The 24,771-nt window shown below is 41.2% G+C and overlaps 1 protein-coding gene across 1 annotated transcript in view; it reads right to left on the bottom strand.

The window, feature by feature from the left end:
* Positions 1-24,771, bottom strand: part of YTHDC2 (YTH N6-methyladenosine RNA binding protein C2) — a 288,686-nt gene that overhangs the window by 81,083 nt on the left and 182,832 nt on the right. Inside the window, exons 18-22 of the mRNA XM_082243691.1 lie at positions 17,482-17,587; positions 17,272-17,391; positions 14,663-14,935; positions 14,088-14,214; positions 3,298-3,503 (exon numbers count right to left, since the gene is read on the bottom strand). Of these exons, the coding sequence (XP_082099817.1) occupies positions 3,298-3,503; positions 14,088-14,214; positions 14,663-14,935; positions 17,272-17,391; positions 17,482-17,587 (832 nt within the window). The remainder of the gene's footprint in view (positions 1-3,297; positions 3,504-14,087; positions 14,215-14,662; positions 14,936-17,271; positions 17,392-17,481; positions 17,588-24,771) is intronic.

Below are 24,771 nucleotides of genomic sequence, written 5' to 3'. Positions count from 1 at the left end.
CCCCCAGCATATTTTTACTAAAATAAATTACAATCTTTGTAGTGTACAGTAACTCAGCAGTTAGGGTTTCGTTTCTGGATACAGCGTGGCTCAAAATGGTCCCTTGTTTTACAGTGGATGAGATGGAAGTACCGCTGCCGCAGCTGGGAGCCGGTGTCACTTCAGGAGCACGGATGAAAAAGCCAGCGATCAGATTGGAAGCCGTCAAGCACGCATGACATGATACAGGAGGTGGTCAGAGGCTGCGGACATGATACAGGAGGTGGTCAGAGGCTGCGGACATGATACAGGAGGTGGTCAGAGGCTGCTGACATGATACAGGAGGTGGTCAGAGGCTGCGGACATGATACAGGAGGTGGTCAGAGGCTGCGGACATGATACAGGAGGTGGTCAGAGGCTGCGGACATGATACAGGAGGTGGTCAGAGGCTGCGGACATGATACAGGAGGTGGTCAGAGGCTGCGGACCTCACAGGTAGGTGTCCTTCCGGGTCCGCAGTTTGCCCTACTGTCAGTCACTGGCCAGCAGCAGCCGAGGAGATGATCGTGAACCAATCACTGGCAGCGGGGAGGGCCGGCCGCGGTTTGCCTGGAGACACTGTGACTGGCCAGCAGCAACAATAAGAGCCGGGAGATAACAAACCAATCACAGGCAATTCAGACAAGCCTCGATCTTTTAGCACCTAGCTTGCAACAGCCAAGCCATTAAAGCCAGCGACTAAAGCAGGATGAAAGATTGGCCATTGGGACAGCAGATCTTCCCTGAGGAAGTCTCCAAATATATGTGATGCCGCGGGGGTGCGGTAACCGAAATGGTTACCGCCCCCTTCCGCGTCATCATCACGTTCATGCGGCCGGCCCGCCCTCCAGTGACGCTTCCACTGCCTGTGATTGGTTTGTTATCTCCCGGCTGTTATTGCTGCTGCTGGCCAGTCACAGTGTCTCCAGGCAAACCGCGGCCGGCCCTCCCCGCTGCCAGTGATTGGTTCACGATCCTCTCCTCGGCTGCTGCTGGCCAGTGACAGCGCACGGGAATACCGCGGACCCGGAAGGCAAAGTAAATAGTATGTGCCACTGGCAATAAAACATTACGGAATAAAATAATAAATTAAAATAATTAAGCATCCGCTCCCCGCTCCTCCCCAGTATATATTTCCATGACTTTTCCAAAACCTTAGTGGAATCCTAAGTTTCCATGACCTTTCCAGGCCTGGATAGTGTCATCTCAAAATTCCAAAACTTTTCCAGGTTTTCAAGGACCGTACGAACCCTGAATATCCCTGAATCCTCACCTAGGGGGAGGGTGTCGCTGCAAGTTCCATTAGTTCTACCTGCACTATAGGTCCTCAGAGGCCTTAGTACTTCTGGTAAGTGACCTCAGCTCACTGGGTGAAGGGTCATACATCCATACGTCACCTTTTTCCACTAATAGAAGCAGCACAGAAAAAAGCCACAAGATTTTTTACACCACTTCACCTAATATTTTATAGCATATATGGACTTTTCTGCCATTTTCCATTAATTATTACTTTCACTGTGTGTCACTTCATATTTGTATTTTGGCATCGGTTTACACAAATGTAGTTCACACTCCAGTTTCCATTTATCGATCAGAGATTAATTCTCAAATATCCCCACTGCAGGCTCTCACATAAAGTCTGATGTATGAAAAGTGTCAGTACTAAGGTTCCCACAGCTACCAGTCAATCAACTTAAATCTTTCTTGGCAGTTTTTAACAGATTGGTGATAGAGTAATAAGAGAGCGAGTTACACAGCAAGCTATGGAAAGTAGACCCATCCTGGCTCACATGTACTGTAAGGGGCTTTATGAACTCTAGCTAAAATGGATGACTCTGGGTAGGCTAAGCGGCCTTTCTGATTATAAAATACTTTCAATGTTTATATACTACCATCATCAGTCCATACAATGCCTTTTCTTTTTTTAAAGGAAATTTTTCCAAAAAGGAACATGGATGCTGCTTAATGCTACACTCATTCAGAAAATTGCTAGTTGCCTGGCTGTTATGCTGACCCTTTGGGCTTCAAAACTAGTCACCGACAAAGAACGAATACATGATTAAGAACTTTTTATTTTTCCGCTTTCTTGATTTCCAGAACTACCGCAACTCAGTGATGCAGAAAGTTTTGAAGCCAAAGCTACAGCTAAACAACCTGGTAGCTAGCTGCCAGATAGATTGCCAGAGGGAGGTCCGCAATGGCAGCTTTTGTCTCAGGAAAGATTTTCTCCCTTTCCCCCTCAGGAAAGATTCACTTTTGAGCTGATCTCCAGGCAGATATAAAAACACTACAAATAATTGCATCTCTGTATTCAATAATACATCATTATATGTAAAAAAAAAAAAAAAAAAAAAAACAAATTCAAGCAGTGCAAGAACCTGAATATGACTGTCAGCCTCTTGCAATCCCTATACAGCTGATCTCAGGCTGAGGGCAAGGGGAAAGCCACATAAAGGGTAAGCTGATAGGGGGAAAGAGCAGAGTGTCAGATGAGACCATAAATCTGCTACTTCTCCTTCATTGTCTAGTCATAGTTTGGGAGTGGGAAAGAATCTGTAATTGCTACTGAGATGCAACAGAGAAAAATCAGGTCTCTTGCCCTGCCCTTTGCAGGGTAACCTTGGAGAGCTTTGCAGGGTAACCTTGTCCTTGGACCCTCTTGTGGTATTATTGAGCTATATTGAGGATATTGAGAGGTACAGTACACATTTTTACTTATGCCTTCATTTATGCGAGAAGGGAAATTTTGTTGCTGTGGAAATTCACTAACCCTCCTTCTCATGCTACCTGGCAGAAGGAGGTTAAAGTCAGTTTTGCCGCTGCATAAAATTACATATGAGAACATAAATTGCCCAAAGAAGTTCAAAAGGATATGGTCAATCTGGATTAATGAATGTGGTCAGGATTCCTTGGATGATACAGGTTGTTTTAACCTGATATTTTATTTTGACCTCCCCACTTTCCTTCTTCTTGGCATTACCACCCGCCGCCCTGTCGCTCTCTTCCCCCCTCTCCCCCCTCCTCCTCCTTTCTTTCAATTGCCAATATGCAAGCACTACTGATTCATCGGGTGCACTATATCTCTGTATCTGTATTGCGTTACACCTATGATTCTTTATCACTGTAATGTATACCATCCATGTGAATTTTGCTTCTCTGCTGCATCATTCTCCCATTACTATCCTGTACCATGAACAGTTTATGGTTGTTTTTGTAAACCTTAATAAAAAAAAAGTGTAACCGTTTAATAAAACTGGCCATTTTCATGAAAAAGCTTACCTTTTTATACTGTGGCTGACTGAGAACTGAAGTAGGGTGGAGACGTACACGCTTTTCCTTGGGTCCTGTGAGCATCATATTCCCTCTGTCCACATGTATTAAGTTTGGGTACATGCCAGCCACTAGAGCAGCCTTTACCACTGCCCAGTTCTCTGAGTTTGTATTTACATCTCTAATGTCTCCTCCTCCACGGGCCCTGACAAAACCTGCACAGCAACACACTCATTAAAATGACAATTAAGGTAAGACTAATCCCCCAATTTCTATGTATTGCCTGAAATAAAATTAAGTGCGCTGTGCTATAAAATGTGTGAAAAAAAAAATCACTGTGTGTGTGTGTTAAACATACACAAAAACCCAATGGTATTGTAACTAACATATGAAAAAGACAATAATCCACTGGAAGATATAAACCATGAGAAACAATATAAGTAAATCTTCTAAGTCCCAAAGGCTCAGGGTGCAGTGACTGAAAAAATCCTATAAAGTATGTGACCAAAAGATCACTAGATTAATGAAAAAATATACAAAGTCCAGTAGTATTGTGGATGAGTGCTGACTTGTGAAAAAACAATATTCCCCTATAGTGGATGTATTGTCCATGAAAAACCAAATATATGATAAAGTATTCAAGTCCTATTTACTCGGTGTGCAATACTGAAAAAACAGTTCTTCCAAATACAAAGGGTTAATTTGCAGTGAAGTCCTGTATATTCAGTATGTGAAAACTGAAAAGGCAGTGCTTCCAAATACACAGGATTAGTTTGCAACGAAGGTCATAAACGGTCTCCCAAGAGTGAATGACCATAGATGAAATTCCAATGCAGTGTGCGATAAAGGTAATGCTCGCTTACCAGCTAACCGTGGGCAAGCGGCACAGTGATCCCAGATTTCTCAGTATATGTTATCCGATACCTCTCCGCTACTGCTCTCTGACCAAGATCTTCTAAGATAAAACAGCTGATCCGAATAGAAGCCGGCCGGCTTCCCTCAGCGCAGACCCGATCCTCCCTCTCTCACCGCTTGCAGCTGGGATGATCAGCTCTTGTGCTGACAGACTCAAACAAGTGGTTGGCGTGCAGGAGAAGGAGAGAGAGCATAGTGCATTATCTTTTAAAACACCAATTTATTAAAAAGTGCACTTACATTGAATGAATGTTTAAAAGCGTAGGGAAAAAAAAGATGACACGGCCTCCTGCAGTGCGGACTGTGTGAAGTGACAAATGCTGGCTACTCTGTCCGACGTGTTTCCCTCTCTGGCAGGCGTCAACTGGGAATGGAGTGTAGCCAGCAATTGTCACTGATTACATTTAAATGCTATGGGAGGAGAGTTACCGGCTGGGATACAGAGAACCCCTAGGTGCAGAAAAACATTGTTTCCACTCTTCGTGATTATACACCGGTTCCAAATCACAGCCAAGAATCACTAACCTCTGACATCCAAGTGTTAACATTGGATACTTTGTATCAAAAAACCTCTATTGTGACAGGACCTTCACAAGAGTGAAAAATATTTTCAAAAGTAAAGAAACAATGTACTTAAAATATAAGTGGAGAAATGAAAAAAAAAAAAAAAAAAAAAAAAAGAAAAATGAAAAAGTGAAAAATATATAAAATATAAAAAATAAAATAAAAATGATGTAATATTCAAAAATGAATAGATGTGATACTGTACACCCCTAAAAAACTGGATTTTTGACTTACCGTAAAATCCTTTTCTCTTAAGCTCATTGACAGACGCAGACTTCTTGATTAATATCAGTAGGGTTATACTGCCCCCTACAGGAGTAGGACACTAGGCAGAAAAAAGTTCTGGCCACACCTATGGGCAGTCCCAGGGGGTATATCCTCTCTCTCCCTGCTATAGGATGTCAGTTATGTAACAAAGCAGTGTCAGAGAATTCAACCCAACCCAACTCAAAAATAGAGGGGCGGGTACTGAGTCTGTCAATGAGCTTAAGAGAAAAGGGTTTTACGGTAAGTCAAAAATCCAGTTTTCTCTGTCGCTCATTGACAGATGCAGACTTCTTGATTAATATCAGTAGGGACGTCCCAAAGCAGTGCCACAAATGAGGGGTGGGATAACAGAAATAAAAATCCAATTCAGAAGGCCTAACCGGAGCCAACCAGAAGCATTGAGGACTCATTGAACAAAAGGATGAGAGCCAATTGAAAAAAACAAAAAACCCCTGAGGTAGACCAACAGTCCCCTCAAACAGCGGCCTGCAAAACCTTGCGGCCAAAAGAGGCATCCGCCGATGCCAGCACATCAACTTTATAAAATTTTGTAAAGGTATGAACCGACGACCAGGTAGCCGCCTTGCAAACCTGAAGCACCGACGCCTGATGGCGGAAGGCCCAGGAAGCACTAAGCACCCGAGTGGAGTGCACCTTAACAGGGAATGGAGGAACCTGACCCTTAATAGAATAAGCCTGTACCACCGTCTGTCTGATCCATCTGGAGATAGTCGCGGCAGACGCAGGCAACCCCTTTCTAGGGCCATCCGTAATCACAAAAAGTGAATCAGTCTTACGAAAAGAGTCAGTAGTAGCCAAGTACACCCTGATCGCCCGAACCACATCCAAGGAGTGTAACGCAAACTCCAGAGGATGACTGGGCTTAGGACACAGGGAAGGCAATACAATATCCTCATTCAAATGAAAATCGGAACCACCTTAGGAAGGAAGGATGGATTCGGACGAAGAACCACCTTATCCCTATGAACCACCAGTTATGGGGAACGACAGGACAACGCGGCCAGTTCCGACACCCTGCGTGCAGAAGTGATCGCCACCAAAAAGGCCACCTTCTGGGAAAAGGTAAGCAAGGGAATCTCCCTAATATTTTCAAAGGGAGGTTTCTGGAGAACCGACAACACCAAATTAAGATCCCAGGGCGGCAAGGGCGCGCGCACCGGAGGAGCCAGGTGCAGCACCCCCTGGATGAAACTCCGCACCAAGGAATGAGTAGCCAGTGGCCTCTGGAAAAAGATTGCCAATGCTGAGACCTGACCCTTGATAGTGCTCAAGGCCAGTTTCTGCTCAACCCCCCGTTGCAGAAAAGCCAATATCCGAGCCACCGAGTAAGAACGTGGAGGAAACCCAAGGGATTCACACCACGCGATATAAGACTTCCATGTGCAATGATAGACCTTTCTGGAAGTCGCTTTCCTCGCTTTAATCAGAGTAGGGATAACTGAAGCAGACAAACCCCTGTCCTTCAGCACCTGGCTCTCAATCGGTAGATGGGCCTGAAAATACAGTTATTAACCCCACCGCCCCCATATGTGGCCTGTAACCCACTAGTGAGGGGGCAGATAGGTGGGAGTGCGTAACAGGACAGAGGGAAACCCGGAATCATGAGGGTCCGACCATCCCGGGGAGGGGGCCCGCGTCCACCCCAAAACCCGTCAGGGGGAGAGGGGGAACATTCTACTCACCATACCGGAACAGGCGGGCGCCAACTCCTGACAGAACCCCTCTGCACCGAGGTGGGGGGGCTGTCGGCCAACACGGACGCCGCGACTCAGGCTCAGACTGGTCGTAGGCGACCTGGCGAGACGTTTAACTCTCGGGGCCAGTCCCCGTCTCAGTGGGACTATGTCGCGGCCGACCCAGCACGGAGCTAGGGCCTGCACGCGCTCGTAGGCCGGCTGGGGTGACCACTGGATCTCAACATCCAGCCCGTCGCCCAGATCCAGCATAATTGCTTGAAGATCTCACAGGAACAACTGGAGAAAAAAAGCTAACTAAAAAAAAAGATTTATCTAAAAAAGCTTGCCAGGACAAGAGATCCCAGCAAGGAACTTAGGTCCTTACTCCTGACTAGGCAGAAAAAAACTGACATCCTATAGCAGGGAGAGAGAGGATATACCCCCTGGGACTGCCCATAGATGTGGCCAGAACTTTTTTCCTGCCTAGTGTCCTACTCCTGTATTAATCAAGAAGTCTGCGTCTGTCAATGAGCAACAGAGAAATAATATTTTAATAATAAAAAAGTAAATAAATAATCCTATTGTTTCACATAAAAATGTGAAAAATTTTTATGAAAATATATAAAACAAATTTAAAGATTATGAAAATTAAAGATTATATAGGATTATGTGGGCACATTTATCTACATGCATGTGCAAATCACATAATGTGTATTGTCTCACTACAAGAGACTATATTGGTAAAATGTGTAACAATAATAAGTTATACAATATTCAAACGTAAATGTGGGCTTTAGTGAAAAATCAATGAGCCTCATTTCCAGTGTTGGGGGTAACTAGTTACAAAGTAACTAATTACAGTAACTAAATTACTTTTTTTGGTAACTAAGTAAAGTAACTAGTTACAATACTAATATTGGTAACTACACTACTTTACTAGGCTATAAGAAGCAACTACACTACTTTACTAGGCTATAGGAACGCGCTTTCCTGCGTTACCCAAGCCGTGCGATACAATCGTTATTTCGAAGAATAGAGAGGGATGAAGTTTATGACTTTTTGTTGCACTTTATGTTTTATTCTGTTTTTTCAGGTTTTGTTCTCATGTTTCCCAAAGCCTGTGTTTATACAATAAACTCTATGCAGAAAGAGTGTCATGTATCTTCTTCTACACGGTCAATTAAGAAAGAGGAAAGTAAAGTAATAAGTAGTGAAGTTACTTTTCAAATGCAGTAACTAGTAAAGTAATCTCATTACAATTTACAGAAGTAACTAGTAACTAGTAACTAGTTACATTTTTTGAGTAACTACCCCAACACTGCTCATTTCAGTGTAAACATTAAGATTCAATCTCTACTTGTAAGCTGTACGATTATAGGGATTCTGAGTATCCCATCAGGGGCTCTATACACACACACCAATATTAGAACAACTTAATATATATATTTATGCAAGGACATAATATTTTCCTATATACATTTACCCAACCAAAAATGGCTGATTTAAGAGGATTGTGTATAGGAAATAAATCCAACCATATTCCACTTAATCCTGTGTTATTATTGGTAAATTATTTAAAGAAATTAATAAAATCCAGCAAAATCTTATGTACACTAATCTTTTTGATATTCAAATATATGCCATCCCAAAGATGCGTGGACCTTATGACAATTATTACATTATTATACATTTATATACCTCAATGTTTTGGATATTGGACATCATCAAAAAATAATCATCAGAAGTCCAGTTCCCAAACTTAACTATTGTTGATATAAGCATTTAGGTCCCATTCAACATTTAAGCCTAGCGGCTTATACCTTTTGAGGTCAAAACTCTATTGAGTTTCTCTTTTGGATATAGTTCTTTTGAGATTGCTCCCTCTCCGATGTTGTACTTTTCTATAGCGATCACTTCCAAAGAGGCTGGATTTTTTATGATGACATTGAGCGAAATGTTGGGACAGACTAGGACTCACAAATCCTTTACGGATCCTTGAAAGGTGTTCACTATTCTATTAAGATTGCGTATGGTCCTCCCCACATACTGTAACCCGCATTTGCAGGTTAGGAGATAGACCACTCCCTTTGTATGGCATGAGATAAAATTTCTAATAGGATAGGATTTCCCTGTGACTTTAGTTTCAAAGATATTAGCTTTTATTGTTTTGGCGTTTTTACAGACATCGCATCGCCTACATGGGTAGAATCCCTTCAGATTCCCAAACATAATTGGTGGATTAGGTTTCTCCATTGGATTGGGGGCAATTATATCCCTCAAGGTGGGAGCTTTTCTAAAGATGACCTTCGGTTTCACTGGTAATGTTGGACCCAGGACCTTGTCTCCTTTTAACACTTTCCCACATTTTTTTTATTATTTAGTTTTTTATTCCCATGTTGTTTTGAGAATGAGGTGATGAATGCCTTTTCAAGGTTAGACACATTGTTTTTTTTTTCTTCTTACTGGGCACCAGTAGATCCTTACGTTCCATTGTGGCTATATTCACTAAATCTCTATCCACACTGGGACCATCATACCCTTTCCGTAGAAATCTGTCTTTGAGAATTTCTGCCTGTGTTTCAAATGTATTTATATTGGAAAAGTTTCGACAAATTCTTCTGAACTGTTCCTTAGGGATGGCTTTTAACCAGAGAGAGTGGCAGCTATCCACAGGAATGAAACCATTCCTGTCGGTAGATTTAAAATCGGTTTTGTGGAAAAACCCTCACCCTCTCTGGATATCACCAAGTCCAGGAAATTAATACATTCATTGCTCCAGCTATATGTGAACATAATTCCCCAGTCATTGGTGTTGAGATCCGACAAAGGAATGTAACAAAATCTCCTCACCTTTCCACAGGAAGAGGGCATCATCGATGTAATGTCTCCAAAAGTACAAATTGGAGCTCCTACGGGCGAAGATGGTCTCATTTTCCCATGATGCCATAAAAAGATTGGCGAGGCTGGGTGCAAATTTTGCACCCATCGCTACGCCAGTCTTCTGTAGGTAAAAGTTAACTTTATAATAAAAATAGTTGTGCACCATTACAAATTTTAGGAGCTCCAAAATTAACTTCTGTTGTCTCGGATGAATGTTTTCATTAACCTCCAAATGGGTACGGACTGCCTCATATCCTTTAGTGTGTGGAATAATTGTGTGACTGGGGAATTACATTCACATATAGCTGGAGCAAAGAATGTATTAATTTCCTGGACTTGGTGATATCCAAAGAGGGTGATGGTTTCTCCACAAAACCCTTTTTTAAACCTACCGACAGGAATGGTTTCATTCCTGTGGATAGCTGCCATCACTCTCTCTGGTTAAAAGCCATCCCTAAGGGACAGTTCAGAAGAATTTGTCGAAACTTTTCCAATATAAATACATTTGAAACACAGGCAGAAATTCTCAAAGACAGATTTCTACGGAAAGGGTATGATGGTCCCAGTTTGGATAGAGATTTAGCCACTATAGCGACAATGGAACGTAAGGATCATTTGGCGCCCAGTAAGAAAAAAAAAAACAATGTGTCTAACTTTGAAACGGCATTCATCACCTCATTCTCAAAACGACATGGGCTCATAAACCAAATAATAAAAAAACATTGGAAAGTGTTAAAAAGGGACAGGGTCCTGGGTACAACATTACCAGAGAAACCAAAGGTCATCTTTAGAAAAGCTCCCACCTTGAAGGATATCATTGCCCCCAATCCAGTGGAGAAACCTAATCCACCAATTATGTTTGGGAATCTGAAGGGATTCTACCCATGTAGGCGATGCAATGTCTGTAAAAACGCCAAAACAATAAAAACTAACATCTTTGAATCTGAAGTCACAGGGAAATGCTATCCTATTAGAAATTTTATCTCACGCCATACAAAGGGAGTGGTCTATCTCCTAACCTGCAAATGCGGGTTCCAGTATGTGGGAAGGACCATACGCACTCTTAATATAAAAGACTGAGTGAATACCTTTCAAGGATCCGTAAGGGATTTGGGGGTCATAGTCTGTCCCAACATTTCGCTCAATGTCATCATAAAAATCCAGCCTCTTTGGAAGTGATCGCTATAGAAAAAGTACACTCCACATTGGAGAGGAAGAACTAAATCCAAAAGGCAAACTCAATGAATTTTTGACCTAAAAAGCTATAAGCCGCTAGGCTTAAATGTCGAATGGGACATAAATGCCCATATCAACAATAGTTAAGTTTGAGAACTGGACTTCATCAAAAAATTATCAGATGTCCAATATCCAAAACATTGAGGTATATAAAACCTTTTTCATCCCGGATAAGAATATGTAGTAATTAGTTGTCTTAAAGTCCCCGCATCTTTGGGATGGTATATATTTGAATATCAAAAAGATTAGTGTACATGAGATTTAGCTGGATTTTAATAATAATTTCTTTATATAAAACTTAGTAATTAAATGGATATATTGCGCAAACAATACAGCAGCAAGGTAAAGGCGCAATAAGGTGAGGGAACAATGTGCCACATCCTAATAGATATCGGACATTTGGAAAGAATTGAATGGACTTTATAGGCACAAATAGAAATGAAGTAAAAAACTTTTTTATTGCTTGACATATAAAACCAGGGGAACAAACCCCTAACACAGGGGAATGGTTATTCAACATACATACGATACATAAAAGACAGCGAAATGTACCTTAACAATAAGGCATATAAATGCAAATAATGTACAAATGATTGCATAACACATGAACTGTGGTGGTGTAGGGATACTATACATTACATCCTACACGACTCGAAGACGATGCCGGGAATGGCGTAGAACGTCCTCTAGAGTGTAGTTGGTACAGCCCTAAACGTAAGGGGTGTTTCATGTAGCCAGATGCCCTACATGTTTCGTTTGAGAAATCAAGCTTCTTCCCGAGCTACAGGTGTACAGACTCCCTGTAGAGGCGAGTAGTTAATCACAGCAGCCAATATATTAGGCAGTAAAAAGGTAAACAAATCATAAATCAACACAGGGGGGGTATTCTGCTGGAGTGAGTCTGTCAACTGATGTCACAGTTAGGGACAAGAAGCCAGATAAATATGGCCCAAAATATGTCCAAAATGTAACAAGTCCCTCATGAGGGAAGCATCAGGAGAACAGGCTCAGAGACCAGCAGATCGATTCCCCCGGATGGGGATAGACCACCACAATTAAGTTCTAATATTGGTGTGTGTACAGAGTCCCTGATGGGATACTCCGAATCCCTATAATTGTACAGCCTACAAGTAGAGATTGAATCTTAATGTTTACTCTGAAATGAGGCTCATTGATTTTCACTAAAGCCCACATTTACGTTTGAATATTATACAACTTATTGTTACACATTTTACCAATATAGTCTCTTGTAGTGAGACAATACACATTATGTGATTTGCACAGGCATGTATATAAATGTGCCCACATAATCCTATATCTTTTAATTTTCATAATCTTTAAAATTTGTCATATATTTTCATAAACATTTTTAAATTTTTCACATTTTTATGTGACACTAGGATTATTAACTTTTTTATTATTAAAATATAAATTTTTAGGGACGTACTGTATCACATATATTCATTTTTAATATTTACTTCATTTTTATTTATTTTTCACTTTTTATTTTTATTAATTTCTCCACTTATATTTTAAGTACATTGTTTCTTTACTTTTGAAAATATTTTTCACTCCTGTGACGGTCCTGTCAAAATAGAGATTTTTTGATAAAAAGTATCCAATGTTAACACTTGGATGTCAGATGTTAGTGATCCTTGGCTGTGATTTGGAACCTGTGTATAATCACGAAGAGTGGAAACAACGTTGTTCTGCACCTTGTGGTTCTCTGTATCCCAGCCGGAAACTCTCCTCCCATAGCATTTAAATGTAATCAGTGACAATTGCTGGCTACACTCCATTCCCAGTTGACGCCTGCCAGAGGGGGAAACACGTGGGACGGAGTAGTCAGCATTTGTCACTTCACACAGTCCGCACTGCAGGCGGCCGTGTCATCTCTTTTTTCCCATACGCTTTTAAACATTCATTCATTGTAAGTGCACTTCTTTTTAATACATTTGGGTTTCAAAAGATAATGCACTATGCTCTCTCTCCTTCTCCTGCACGTCAACCACTTGTTTGAGTCTGTCAGCAAGCGGTGAGAGAGGGAGGATCGGGTCTGCGCTGAGGGAAATCGGCCGGCTTCTATTCGGATCAGCTGTTTTAACTTAGAAGATCTTGGTCAGAGAGCAGTAGCGGAGAGGTATCAGACTCCATATACTGAGAAATCTGGGATCACTGTGCCGCTTGCCCGCGGTTAGCTGGTAAGCGAGCATTACCTTTATCACACACTGCATTGGAATTTCATCTATGCTCATTCACTCTTGGGAGACCATTTATGACCTTCCTTGCAAACTAATCCTGTGTATTTGGAAGGACTGCCTTTTCAGTTTTCACATACTGAATATATAGGACTTCACTGCAAATAAACCCTTTGTATTTGGATCAGTTTTTTTTTTCAGTATTGTACACCAAGTATTTAGGACTTGAAAACTTTATCATGTATTTGGTTTTTCACGGACAATACATCCACTATAGGGGAGTTTTTTCACAAGTCAGCACTCATACACAATACCACTGAACTTTGTATATTTTTTCATTAATCTAGTAATCTTTGGTCACATACTTTATAGGATTTTTTTTCAGGTCACTGCACACTGAGCCTTTGGGACTTAGAAGATTCACTTTTATTGTTTCTCACGGTTTAGATCTTCATTCCAGTGGATTATTGTCTTTTTCATATGTTAGTTACAATACCATTGGGTTTTTTGTATGTTTTATACACACAGTAATTTTTTTTTCACACATTCTATAGGACAGCGCACTTAATTTTATTTCAGTTCTTTATTTCCAATATTCAGGAATTTTAGTGCAGCATATCCCCGCATTCAGACCAGCGCATCTTCACCCATAATATAATACACACTATTTATTGCCTGAGGTTTTGACTCTGAGGAAGAAGGTATGTCACTCAAAATGTGTAAGTGAGTTGAAGCTAGGTGATGTCCCCCTCAAGCCCTAGGAGGACACAGAGTGGACAGAACAACTCTTTTACCCTAATGTGCTTTGTCTGTTTTATAATTTACAAATAAATGGTCATTGGGATAATGCACTAAGCTGGTGCGGTGCGCCCTTTCCTTCTTGTCTTTTTTTCCAGTAAGTTGTTGGAACCCTCCCAGTCCTAGGAGGCAGCAAAGTGTGGTGCGGTTTTAGCTACAGCCAAGATACGGATGTGTAGAAAGATTGTGTTAGACCATACACTCATGTGCAGGAGGCCTGCTGTTTACATTGTCTGACACTCACCTGAAGCCCTGAGCTGCCCCAGCAACTGTGTTCTCATTCCAATAATAATTTCCATGGTAGCCTGAGACAGGAAATTCTTCTCACAGAAGGTTCGTTCCCACCCATCACTACGTGCTTTCTGCCACGCCTGCAAGATATGCATATATATATATATATATATATATATATTATGATTTAGTCTACTTCTATATTAAACAAGGGATTCATTCTTGGCATGTGTTACAGAATGGAATGAACTGAATGGTGAATCAACTGCATTAATCGTATTATCAGCCACCATTCCCCAGACACTGGATGATGTGCATAAGTGAGTCAACTTATAAAATGGGTCATACGATCTACTACCTTATCTACTGCCATATTGACGCCAAGATATATAACAACACAAATTCCATTTGCGTGTATAAAATACAAAGTATTAATCAGAAGTGTGAGTGACTAATCAGCCAGAAGATATTAAAAATACTATCCAAGCATTAAAAAGGTTCCCAACGCAAATACATGGAACCCTAAAAAAGTTATTGTGACTCAAAGAAACATTTTTATTCATTCTATGTCCTGGAACGTAACCATACCTGAAAAGCCCTGAGCAAAGCCATATGATCACTGAATGTGTCTGCTGTATATCGTTTTCGGCACAGCATAGCAGCACGTTTCTGCGCAGCCTGAGCTGGTAAGACAAATGGATCTCGATACGCTAAAGTGCAGGCAATGGTAAGGATGGGGTCTAAGCACTTCAGCACCACAGCACACAGCACCATTTTGCCAAGGTGAGGTTCTACTGGCAAATCAGCCAAGTGATATCCAAGTTCTGTCAAGTCTTCCCATGTGTCCATTGCATCAATTGTCTTTAGAACAAAAGAAATACAGTTAGCATATTTAGACAAAACACAGTTTCATTATGCAGCATAAAAGAATAGATTCAGAAAGTTGGTATATTTATTCTTAACTTTTTATCTAACATGAACAAATGCTAGTCTACAATATATTTTAAGGCAGTTTTTTTGTGTTCCCAACATACAGACATTAAAAAAATTAAATTAAGAAGTGCGTTACTTTACAGAAAGATTTTTTATGACATATAGAGGAAACATCAGCCACTAGTTGACTAAAAAGTAATACTGCATTGTTCCCTTCCTCCTTACTCTAGTTTTTGGTCTAAGACAGAGCCATACAATGAAAAAATAATGGTACCACCTCCTCCTATACTAATAGAGACTCTCCAGGGGTTGGGGACATTGGAAAGTCAAGTCAGTAAAAAGTGAAAAGGTTCAAAGGGCCCAACCACACTAAGGACGTACGGCACTGCAATATGTTGAGCTGCAAAATGAAAGGACCGTAATGCATACAAATGTAAAATATGCTGCATTTTCTGCAGTGCAGAACACCACAACACACATCTTATTTGAGGTGCAATGTTGTCTTTTGCAGTGCGGAAGCATTAGGGTGAAATTTACCGTCGCATTACCGGAACAAACAAGTATGGATTGGGACACAATTTTATAACAGAGGGAAATCGGCCATTTAAAAAAAAAGAAAAAAAAAACCCAAGTGGTGATTACATACCATCAAAAGAAAGTTTTATTTGTGTGAAAAAAAGAAAAAATGCTAAAAAATTCATATGGGTACAGTGTTGCATGATCGCGCAATTGTCATTCAAATTGTGACAGCGCTGAAAGCTAAACATTGGCCTAGGCAGGGAGGGGGTGAAAGTGCCCAGTATTGAACTGAATTTATTCTCTTGAGAACAGGAGAGTAAGGAGGAGATGTTTAACATGTATAAATACATAAGTGGTGTATATAGTGAACTTGGTGTTGAGTTATTCACTTTAAGGTCATCACAGAGGACAAAGGGACACTCTTTATGTCTGGAGGAAAAGAGGTTTAATCTCCAAATATAGAAAAGGTTTATTAACAGAAAGAGCTGTGAAAATGTGGAATAGACTTCCTCAAGAGCTGGTTCTGGCTAGCTTAGTAGCTTGCTTTTAAAAAGGACTGGATTCTTTCTAAAATGTACAGAATATAACTGGATACTAAGATTTTTAGGTAAAGTTGATCCAGGGAATACCTTATTGCCTCATGGGGGATCTGGAAGGATTTTTTTCCCCTGCTGAAGCAAATTGGATCATGCTTTTCCTGGGTTTTTTTTTTTGCCTTCCTCTGGATCAACTATAGAATTGTGTACATATGGGATTGTATGAATTTTTTCCCCCTCTTTCACTGGTTGAACTTGGATGGACTTGTGTCTTTTTTCAACCTACTATGTAACTATTAAGTGAAGTGGTAAATGTTTTTGAATGACATACACAGCTGCATGTAGCATAGTTTTCTTTATTTTCCGGATGTCCTACTTTTTTAGAATTAGGCAAAAACCGAATACCTATATTAATTAGTAAAGATCTACATGTAGGAAGGTACCTCGGGAAACGTGAGGATTAAAATATAACTAAAGCCAAACCTTTTTTTCATTTTTTGGATAGAGTGGAGAGGGATTGGATCTCTGCTCACCATTATCATGGAAAGTAAAATAAAATCCACATTTTTGGATTGTCCTCAGAAAAGTAACAGAGGGGAAATCTTCAAATGAGGACACTAGTTTGGGTGACCTGGGGCTCCCCAAGAAATTCCCTTAATTTGCAGGTTTTTCCTATTACATTCCTTCTGTTTAGCTCTAGGTCAGGCACAGATGGCGGGAAAAAAAAAAAAAGAAAAATCGGACAGGGGTTATAATACTCCCTTGCTCTAGCCAAAATGAAGAAAAAAAAAAAAGTTTTGCCAATAGTTATACTTTAAAAGAAGCATCGTTGCACAGAGTTTAGTCTCTGCTGCACCTTTACTTGCGAAATTATACTTTAATGAAAGGGCTAATCCACCAAAATGCATATTTCAGCTGTAAGCAGTTGCTTGACAGTAAATTAAAACAAACTGTTTCTTGCACTTTTTCATTTATGAGGAATGCAATAGGAGGAGTGGAAACATCTGCATTTTTAGATACTACAATATTGATACTGGTGCATTTGAAGTAGCTACAGCTCTATTAAAACCAGATGCTATGACAGAAGGATACGCCTCAGTTTTCATGAATGGAGGTCACAAACTGCCAAAGTAGTGTTTGGAAGAAATAGGTTTTATTAAGCAATCGTGGTCCCAAGTAACACCTGCAAATAGAATTTATAATGCTTACCTTTAGCATCTGAACTGCATTGCGTACAACTAAGGCTGGTGGTGGCTCTGGGGCCTTCATTAGAAAATCCGCAATAGGACAATTAATAGGCGCTAGTAATTTTGTATGCAAGCAAAGCTCCTGTAAGCAAAAACAACATTTTAGGTCAAAAGCATTTTGACAAAAAATACATTCTGATTATTATTCATTTATAAACAACAAAGTCCTTACATGAAGAGGCATTCGCAGTAGTTCTGGTGTCTGAAACTCCAACATATTTTGAAAACGGAGCTTGCTGAACAGGCGGAAACAGATTCCAGGTCTGCAGCGGCCAGCCCTGGAAAATAAAAAAGAGGCATGTGTCAAAACAGGTTTCCCTACCACCCCAATTTCTTAATGTAAAGGCAAACTAAACAAATGGGAGCAATGGCACTGTGGTCTATATTGATAACATGTCAATGTAACGCTGTATAATACACGCTTAATCCATAAAGCTGAAGGTGTTCATGATATTCAGAAAAATTGGATTTTGGTACTGACCAAAAAGCCAATTTCTTGGAGTTCATTGAGGGACATAGTAATTAATGGCTATACTACAATGTACAGGAGGACTGTACATTGGCAAAAAGAAAAAATATAAGCCAACCCCTAGTATGTTCTCCTCTTTTACCCGGCTTGCCAGAGCATCGTGGTAAAGCAGTACTAAAGGCAGCAAATATAAAAGAACCAGCTTCCCAGATATTCCATTCTCCTGCAGTACAGGAAAAAAGGGATTTCAAGAGTGAGGGTAACTCAGTTCAAGAGAAATCTAGGCATATATCAAGGTGACCCTCAGGATCAAAAAGAGGCTCTGCTTGGCAACAGCACTCAAAAATGTCCCAAAGGGATACAGAAGGTTGCCATAGGTAACAAAAAGGAGCAACCAAAAGTGCCACGCGAGGGCGTCCGGAAAAATTACAAGACGAGATAAAAACCTACAGGGAATTCAGGGCTAGGGGTTTGGTTAATCCAAACCAAGGCTGTTGCATGATGAAAAAACGGAAACCCTTCTGGGGATAAGTCTAATCATCCCAATACGTGACAGTCAGCTCCCCTGTTAGGTTTGTATAGATTAGGGGGGGGAGATATGCATGCTCTTCACTGAAGAGAGTGTTTTGCACAGAGTTTAGACTATATTTCACTAGTATGTGAATTAGAGATACATTGTATTGTCAAAAGTATTGGGACGCCTGCCTTTACACGCAGATTAACTTTAATGGCATCCCAGTCTTAGTCCCAGCGTTACGTCCCGTAGGCGGGACTTCTTCAGCGGAAGTCCAGCCTATGGGACGGAATGCGTACAGGGGAGGAGGAGAGCACTGGACGTCACTGTCCTGTTCTTCATAGATGTATAGACGCTGGAATAACCAGGCACTGGGTTACAGTGACGCTTATGCAAGTAATTTTATACATTAATAAAGTACTTTATTTGCAATGGAGAGCACTATATGTATGCTTTATTTTTATGACATGTACGGGGGAGTCCTGGAGTGACAAGCCTGGAGAGACGCATTGGTTGCTCTTGATCCATCCACTTTTGTTGATACGTCTGGCCTGACTGGTGATCTGTGCTGGAGGGTTGTACATCCTTCCTTGGAGGTGATAAGCATGATTAGACCCATCCGATAACTCAGGGGGTCGCCCTTTGAAGTGAGAGGCTTGCACTACTGGTGGAAGAATTCTAGCACTTGATCGTCCACGTGTGTCAACTTGGAGTACTTTTTACACTTTATGGAACACTCCATTTTCTTATTAATGCTATTTGATTTATTTGCTTTGTAATAGTCTAGAGCGCTGCACTAATTAATTATATATTGCCAATTATGGGATTTGATACTTTGACCCTGAGTGTACAGCTGCTGCTATTGTTTTTGTTTTGCGCTGATTTTATTAATAATTTGCTATAGACAAAATCGTGCTTAAGGAAGCCAGAATGAAAATTAGGTCATGAGTAAACCCAGACACTGCTTAGCCATTCAGGAGGAGACTGAAGGAGTCTGAAGACTGCTTTGGCCAGTTTTTAGTAGGGCTCAAAACAGGATAAGTAAAGACTTAGAAATGTACCATTCCTGGTAAAGCTTTAAGAAGGGGGTTAAAAAAATGTTTGATATAGAGATGAGCGAGTTTATGGTCACCGACCTAGACATGATGTTTGCAATAGACCCAGACACTGTTTTGCCATACAGGGTAGAGTAAAGAAGTCTGAGAAGACTGTGGGTGGCAGGTTCTTATTAGGAGTAGTAAAGATTTATTAATGTACTTTTCCTGGTAAAACTTTTGATATAGGGAGAGGTGCGAGTATACAGTCAGACTCAGGAGCATATTAGAACCAGTTCTCCGAAACACCTTGGAATCGAAATATTTAAGCCGTAATCCGCTGAATAATAATAGAGCACCCCAGTCTGCTATGATTCTTCCACCAAGCACAGAATATTCTGATGCGGAAGTAGATGTTGGTATAACCCCTCCAGATGCATTTGCAAAAACTTTACACATTAGTAGGTCTAAAAGGAGACTAGGCAGAGGCCTAGCTACTGCAAAAAAAAAAAAAACATAATAGTAGGATTATGGGTGACTACACCGAAGTCAAATTACTGCTTTTTATATCTGTTAATATACAGTATATCACAAAATTGACAACACCCCTCACATTTTTGTAAATATTTTATTGTATCTTTTCATGTTACAACACTGAAGAAATTATACTTTGCTACAATGTAAAGTAGCAAGTGTACAGCTTGTATAAGTGTACATTTACTGTCCCCTCCAAATAATTCAACACACAGCCATTAATGTCTAAACTGCTGGCAACAAAAGTGGAAACACCCCTAAGTGGAAATGTCCAAAATGGGCCCAATTAGCAATTTTCCCTCCCCGGTGTCATGTGACTCGTGTTACAAGGTCTCAGGTGTGAATGGGGAGCAGGTGTGTTAAAATTTTATATTATCGCTCTCGCTCTCTCATACTGGTCACTGGAAGCTCAATATGGCACCTCATGGCAAAAAACCCTGAGGATCTAAAAAAAAAAAGAAAAAAAAAAAGAATTGTTGCTCTACTTAAAGATGGCAACCTTGGCACCCCAGATGTTTTGGAACTACATTGCCCATGATGCTCATGCACTCTGTGGTGTAGCTGAGCTTAATGGGAAATATAGTTCCAAAACATCTGGGGTGCCAAGGTTCGCCATCACTGGCCTAGGCTATTAGATTGCCAAGACACTGAAACTAAGGTGCAGCATGGTGGCCAAGACCATACAGCGGTTTACCAGGACACGTTTCACTCAGAAAAGGCCTCGCCATGGTCGACCAAAGACGTTGAGTAGATGCGTTCAGCGTCATATCCAGAGGTTGTCTTTGGGAAATAGACATACGAGTGCTGCCAGCATTGCTGCAGAGGTTGAAGTGGTAAGTGCTAAGACCATACGCCGCACACTGCATCAAACTGGTCTGCATGGCTGTGGTCCCAGAAGGAAGCCTCTTCTAAAGATGATGCACAAGAAAGCCCGCAAACAGTTTGCTGAAGATAAGCAAACTAAGGACATCGATTACGATTACTGGAACCATGTCCTGTGGTCTGATGATACCAAGATAAACTTATTTGGTTCGGATGGTGTAAAGCGTGTGTGGCGGCAACCAAGTGAGGAGTACAAAGACAAATGTGTCTTGCCTACAGTCAAGCATGGTGGTGGGAGTGTCCTGGTCTGGGGCTGCATGAGTGCTGCTGGCACTGGGGAGCTACAGTTCATTGAGGGAACCATGAACGCTAACATGTACTGTGACATACTGAAGCAGAGCATGATCCCCCCTTTTCGCAGACTGGGTCGCAGGGCAGTATTCCAACATGATGACCCCAAACACACCTCCAAGACAACCACTGCCTTGCTAAAGAAGCTGATGGTAAAGGTGATGGACTGGCCAGGCATGTCTCCAGACCTAAACCCTATTGGGCATCTGTGGGGCATCCTCAAGCATAAGGTGGAGGAGCGCAAGGTCTCTAACATCCACCAGCATTGTGATGTCGGTGGATGGAGGATTGGAAGAGGACTCTAGTGGCAACATGTGAAGTTCTGGTAAACTCCATGCCCAAGAGGGTTAAGGCAGTGCTGTAAAATATTAGTGGCCATACAAAATATTGACACTTTGGGCCCAATTTGGACATATTCACTTCAGGGATGTACTCACTTTTGTTGCCAGCGGTTTAGACATTAATGGCTGTGTGGAGTAATTTTGAGGGTACAGCAAATTTACACACTGTTATAAAAGCTGTACACTCACTACTTTACATTGTAGCAAAGTGTAATTTCTTCAGTGTTGTCACATGAAAAGATAAAAAATATTTACAAAAATGTGAGGGGTGTGCTTACTTTTGTGAGATACTGTATGACAGAACATGTATACCTAAGGACCTTGTAAGTCTTCCCAAAAAGAGAAAATTAATGCTCCTTATGACCTTGAAACTACAAAGGGTTGCAGGGAACAAGGCTGCTCTTGGAAGGCAGCTAGTATTTAAAAAATGGTTAGCAGAAGGAAATATAGGACAGCAAGGGAGACTCATTATGTACCTCTCATAAACAGAAGGCCAATGGAAGAACATTAAAGTCATCGTAGTAAGGCATGTCAGTAGATGTCCTACACCCTCCTCAGACGAAGGGGAACTTTAGCGTGTAGGAGGATTCATTGGACTTCGAGGAATTTGCCACAGATGGGCCTGGAGGGGGCCTACGAATCGAATCCATAAGGTAAATGTGAACAGTTTGATAGGGAGGAAAAAAACATTGAAAATGTGGTAAGAGCCCCCTTTTCTCTGTAACTGCCTCAGGGGATTCCTCAGGGGGTTATCAAAGAGGAGCTTGCTTTCAAAAGAGACCTTTCCTGAGAAGGATCAACAGAATCAAGCATGTGCACAGAAAGTCAGAAAATTCTGGAGATTGGACAGATCACATTCTCCATGGCATCTACACAAAACAGTAGAGCTAATGCAAGAATTGTAATTTTGGAGAAAGAAAGGGATTGTCTTTATTGGGAGTAAGTTCATTATTGAGCTCTCAGTTCCAACTCCAGTAGTTTGGGCTGGATCTGCCAGGTCAAAAGAGGATTTCAAAAAAGTGTCTCTAAAAGGGGAATTATCAAGAATACTAGATTTAGTACAAGGGAATAAGGGCAAACTGTGGGTACAGGTTGAGCGAGAATTAAGTGGGGTAGATATCTCTAGATCCCCGTGGATACCAAATATAGATCCTTTGCCCCTTCGGTTTCACCAATTACTATATCGACGTTATCTATATGGGACTCATTCCAAAAGAAACTCAAATGGGTTTACAATTCCCCACTTATGCCATTATTCGGACATACGTTGTTTTTGCCGGGCCTTACAGACCCTGGGTTCAAACATTGGTCTTTGGAAGAAGACCTTCGTATTGGCCATGTTTATAGGGACGACCATATTAAACCATTAAATTAAATCTTATACCCAAGATTACCATCTAGGATGGATATGTGGAGATATGGCCAGCTGGCGAGTTTCTTGAACACACTCCCCAAACCCATACGGAACGAAACGGATCTTAACCCAGTGGAAGAAATGTTTCAGACTCAACAGCCACTAAAACACGCAATCTCAGTTTTCTATAATATTTTATTGAAACGGTTTTATCCTGAGGAGCCAAATTACTTGTCTAAATAGGAAAAGGATTTGGGGAGTGGACTAACAGAGTGTCAGAGGGGGAGAATCCTCCAGGTGGCCATGTCATCATCACAATCCTCTAAAATAGCTGAAGTTAATTATAAACTTTTGTCGAGATGGCACTATACCCCAGCAAAAATACACGCAATGTACCCCACGCGTTCAGCCTTGTGCTGGAGGAAATGTGGACAGGTGGCAACAAATGCCCATATTTGGTGGACTTACACGGCTATACAATTGTATTGGGATAAAATATTATTCACTATAAATAAGATAACGAGTTCTGACCTAACACGAGATCCATGGAGAGTTCTTTTTCACTGCACTATGGAACCCCTGAGGGCCTATAAACGCTCTATCGTACCGCATCTATTAAATGCAGCGAAGGCAGTAATACCTGCAAGATGTGGAGAAGCAGACCCACCTACTCTTAAGGAGTGGTGTTCTAAAGTGGATACTATAGCACTCATGGAGGACCTTAATTATATTTCAAAAGGGCGGATAGATAAAGGAAATAAAATAAGGGATGTATGGAAAAAATTTAAGGCAGAGGGTAACTTGAATGGTGATGACAGGGAACATACATTGCTGGAAGGGTATGAGACATGGTGACATGATGTGTGGAAATAAAACAAGTAGAAACTGAAAACTGATTAGTAAAACTTTGGGTTAATAACACCCCGCCAGGTGGGTTTCTTTTTTTTTTTTTTTTTTGGGTGTTAGGTATTATTTGTTATGTTGAGTTTGATATGTACTTGTTTTTGTAAGGTGTATATTCTGGAAAATTAATAAAAAGTTATTGAACTAGAAAAAAAAGGGGGAATTCCAAAGCTAGAAATAGTGGATTGATCATTTAGTGAGAGAATGGGAGGATCGACAAAAGGAAAATGGGATTTTTGACTTACTGTAAAATCCATTTCTCTGATGTTCATTGACAGACAAAGCTCCTTATATTCTTAACCATTGGGTTATACTGCCCCATACAGGAGTGGGACACTAGGCAGAAAAAAAGTCTGGCTATGCCTATGGGCAGTCCAAGGGGGTAAAAGCCCTCTCTCTGCTATAGGTACTCAGTTTTTTTTTTACAATCAGTGTCAGGAGAATTACAACTCCACTGAGGGGTAGGTGCTGTGTCAGTCAATTAATATCAGAGAAATGGATTTTACGATAAGTTAAAAATCCCATTTTCTCTTTCGTTCTTTGATGGACACAGCTCCTCATATTCTTAAGCATTGGGATGTCCCAAAGCAGTGTTAAAAATGAGCGGTGGGAACAGAAAAACATTTCCAAGGCTAAAAACCGTAGCCAACCAGGCAACAGGAGCTCAACCAAAACAACTGGAGCCCACGTGGAAAAAAACAATACACGCTCAAAGAGGATCAAGTACTCTAAATAGCAGCCTGCAAAACCTTGCGGCCAAAAGAGGCATCCGCAGATGCCAACACATCCACTTTATAGAACTTTGTGAGAGTGTGCACTGATAACCAGATGGCCGCCTGCAAACCTGCGTCACTGTCCCCTGATGACGGAAGGCACTGAGCACCCAAGTAGAGTGCACCTTGTTAGGGAAAGGAGGAACCTGACCCCTGATGGAATAGGCCTGAATCACCGACTGTATGATCCATCTGGGAATGGTCGCAGAGGAAGCGGACAACCCCGTCCGAGACCCATCCATAAGCACAAATAGTAAGCCTGACTTACTTAACTGCTTGACGACCGCTCGCCGCAGATATACTGTGGCAGGCTGGCTCGGCTGCGCGAACCAACGTATGGGTACGTCGGTTCGCAGGGGTGGTCCTG

This window comes from Pelophylax lessonae (assembly GCF_965119305.1).
Source record: "Pelophylax lessonae genome assembly, chromosome: 1".
Taxonomy (NCBI): Eukaryota; Metazoa; Chordata; class Amphibia; order Anura; family Ranidae; genus Pelophylax; species Pelophylax lessonae.
Note: the sequence above shows the minus strand (reverse complement) of the source record. Positions and strands in the feature narration are given on the sequence as shown.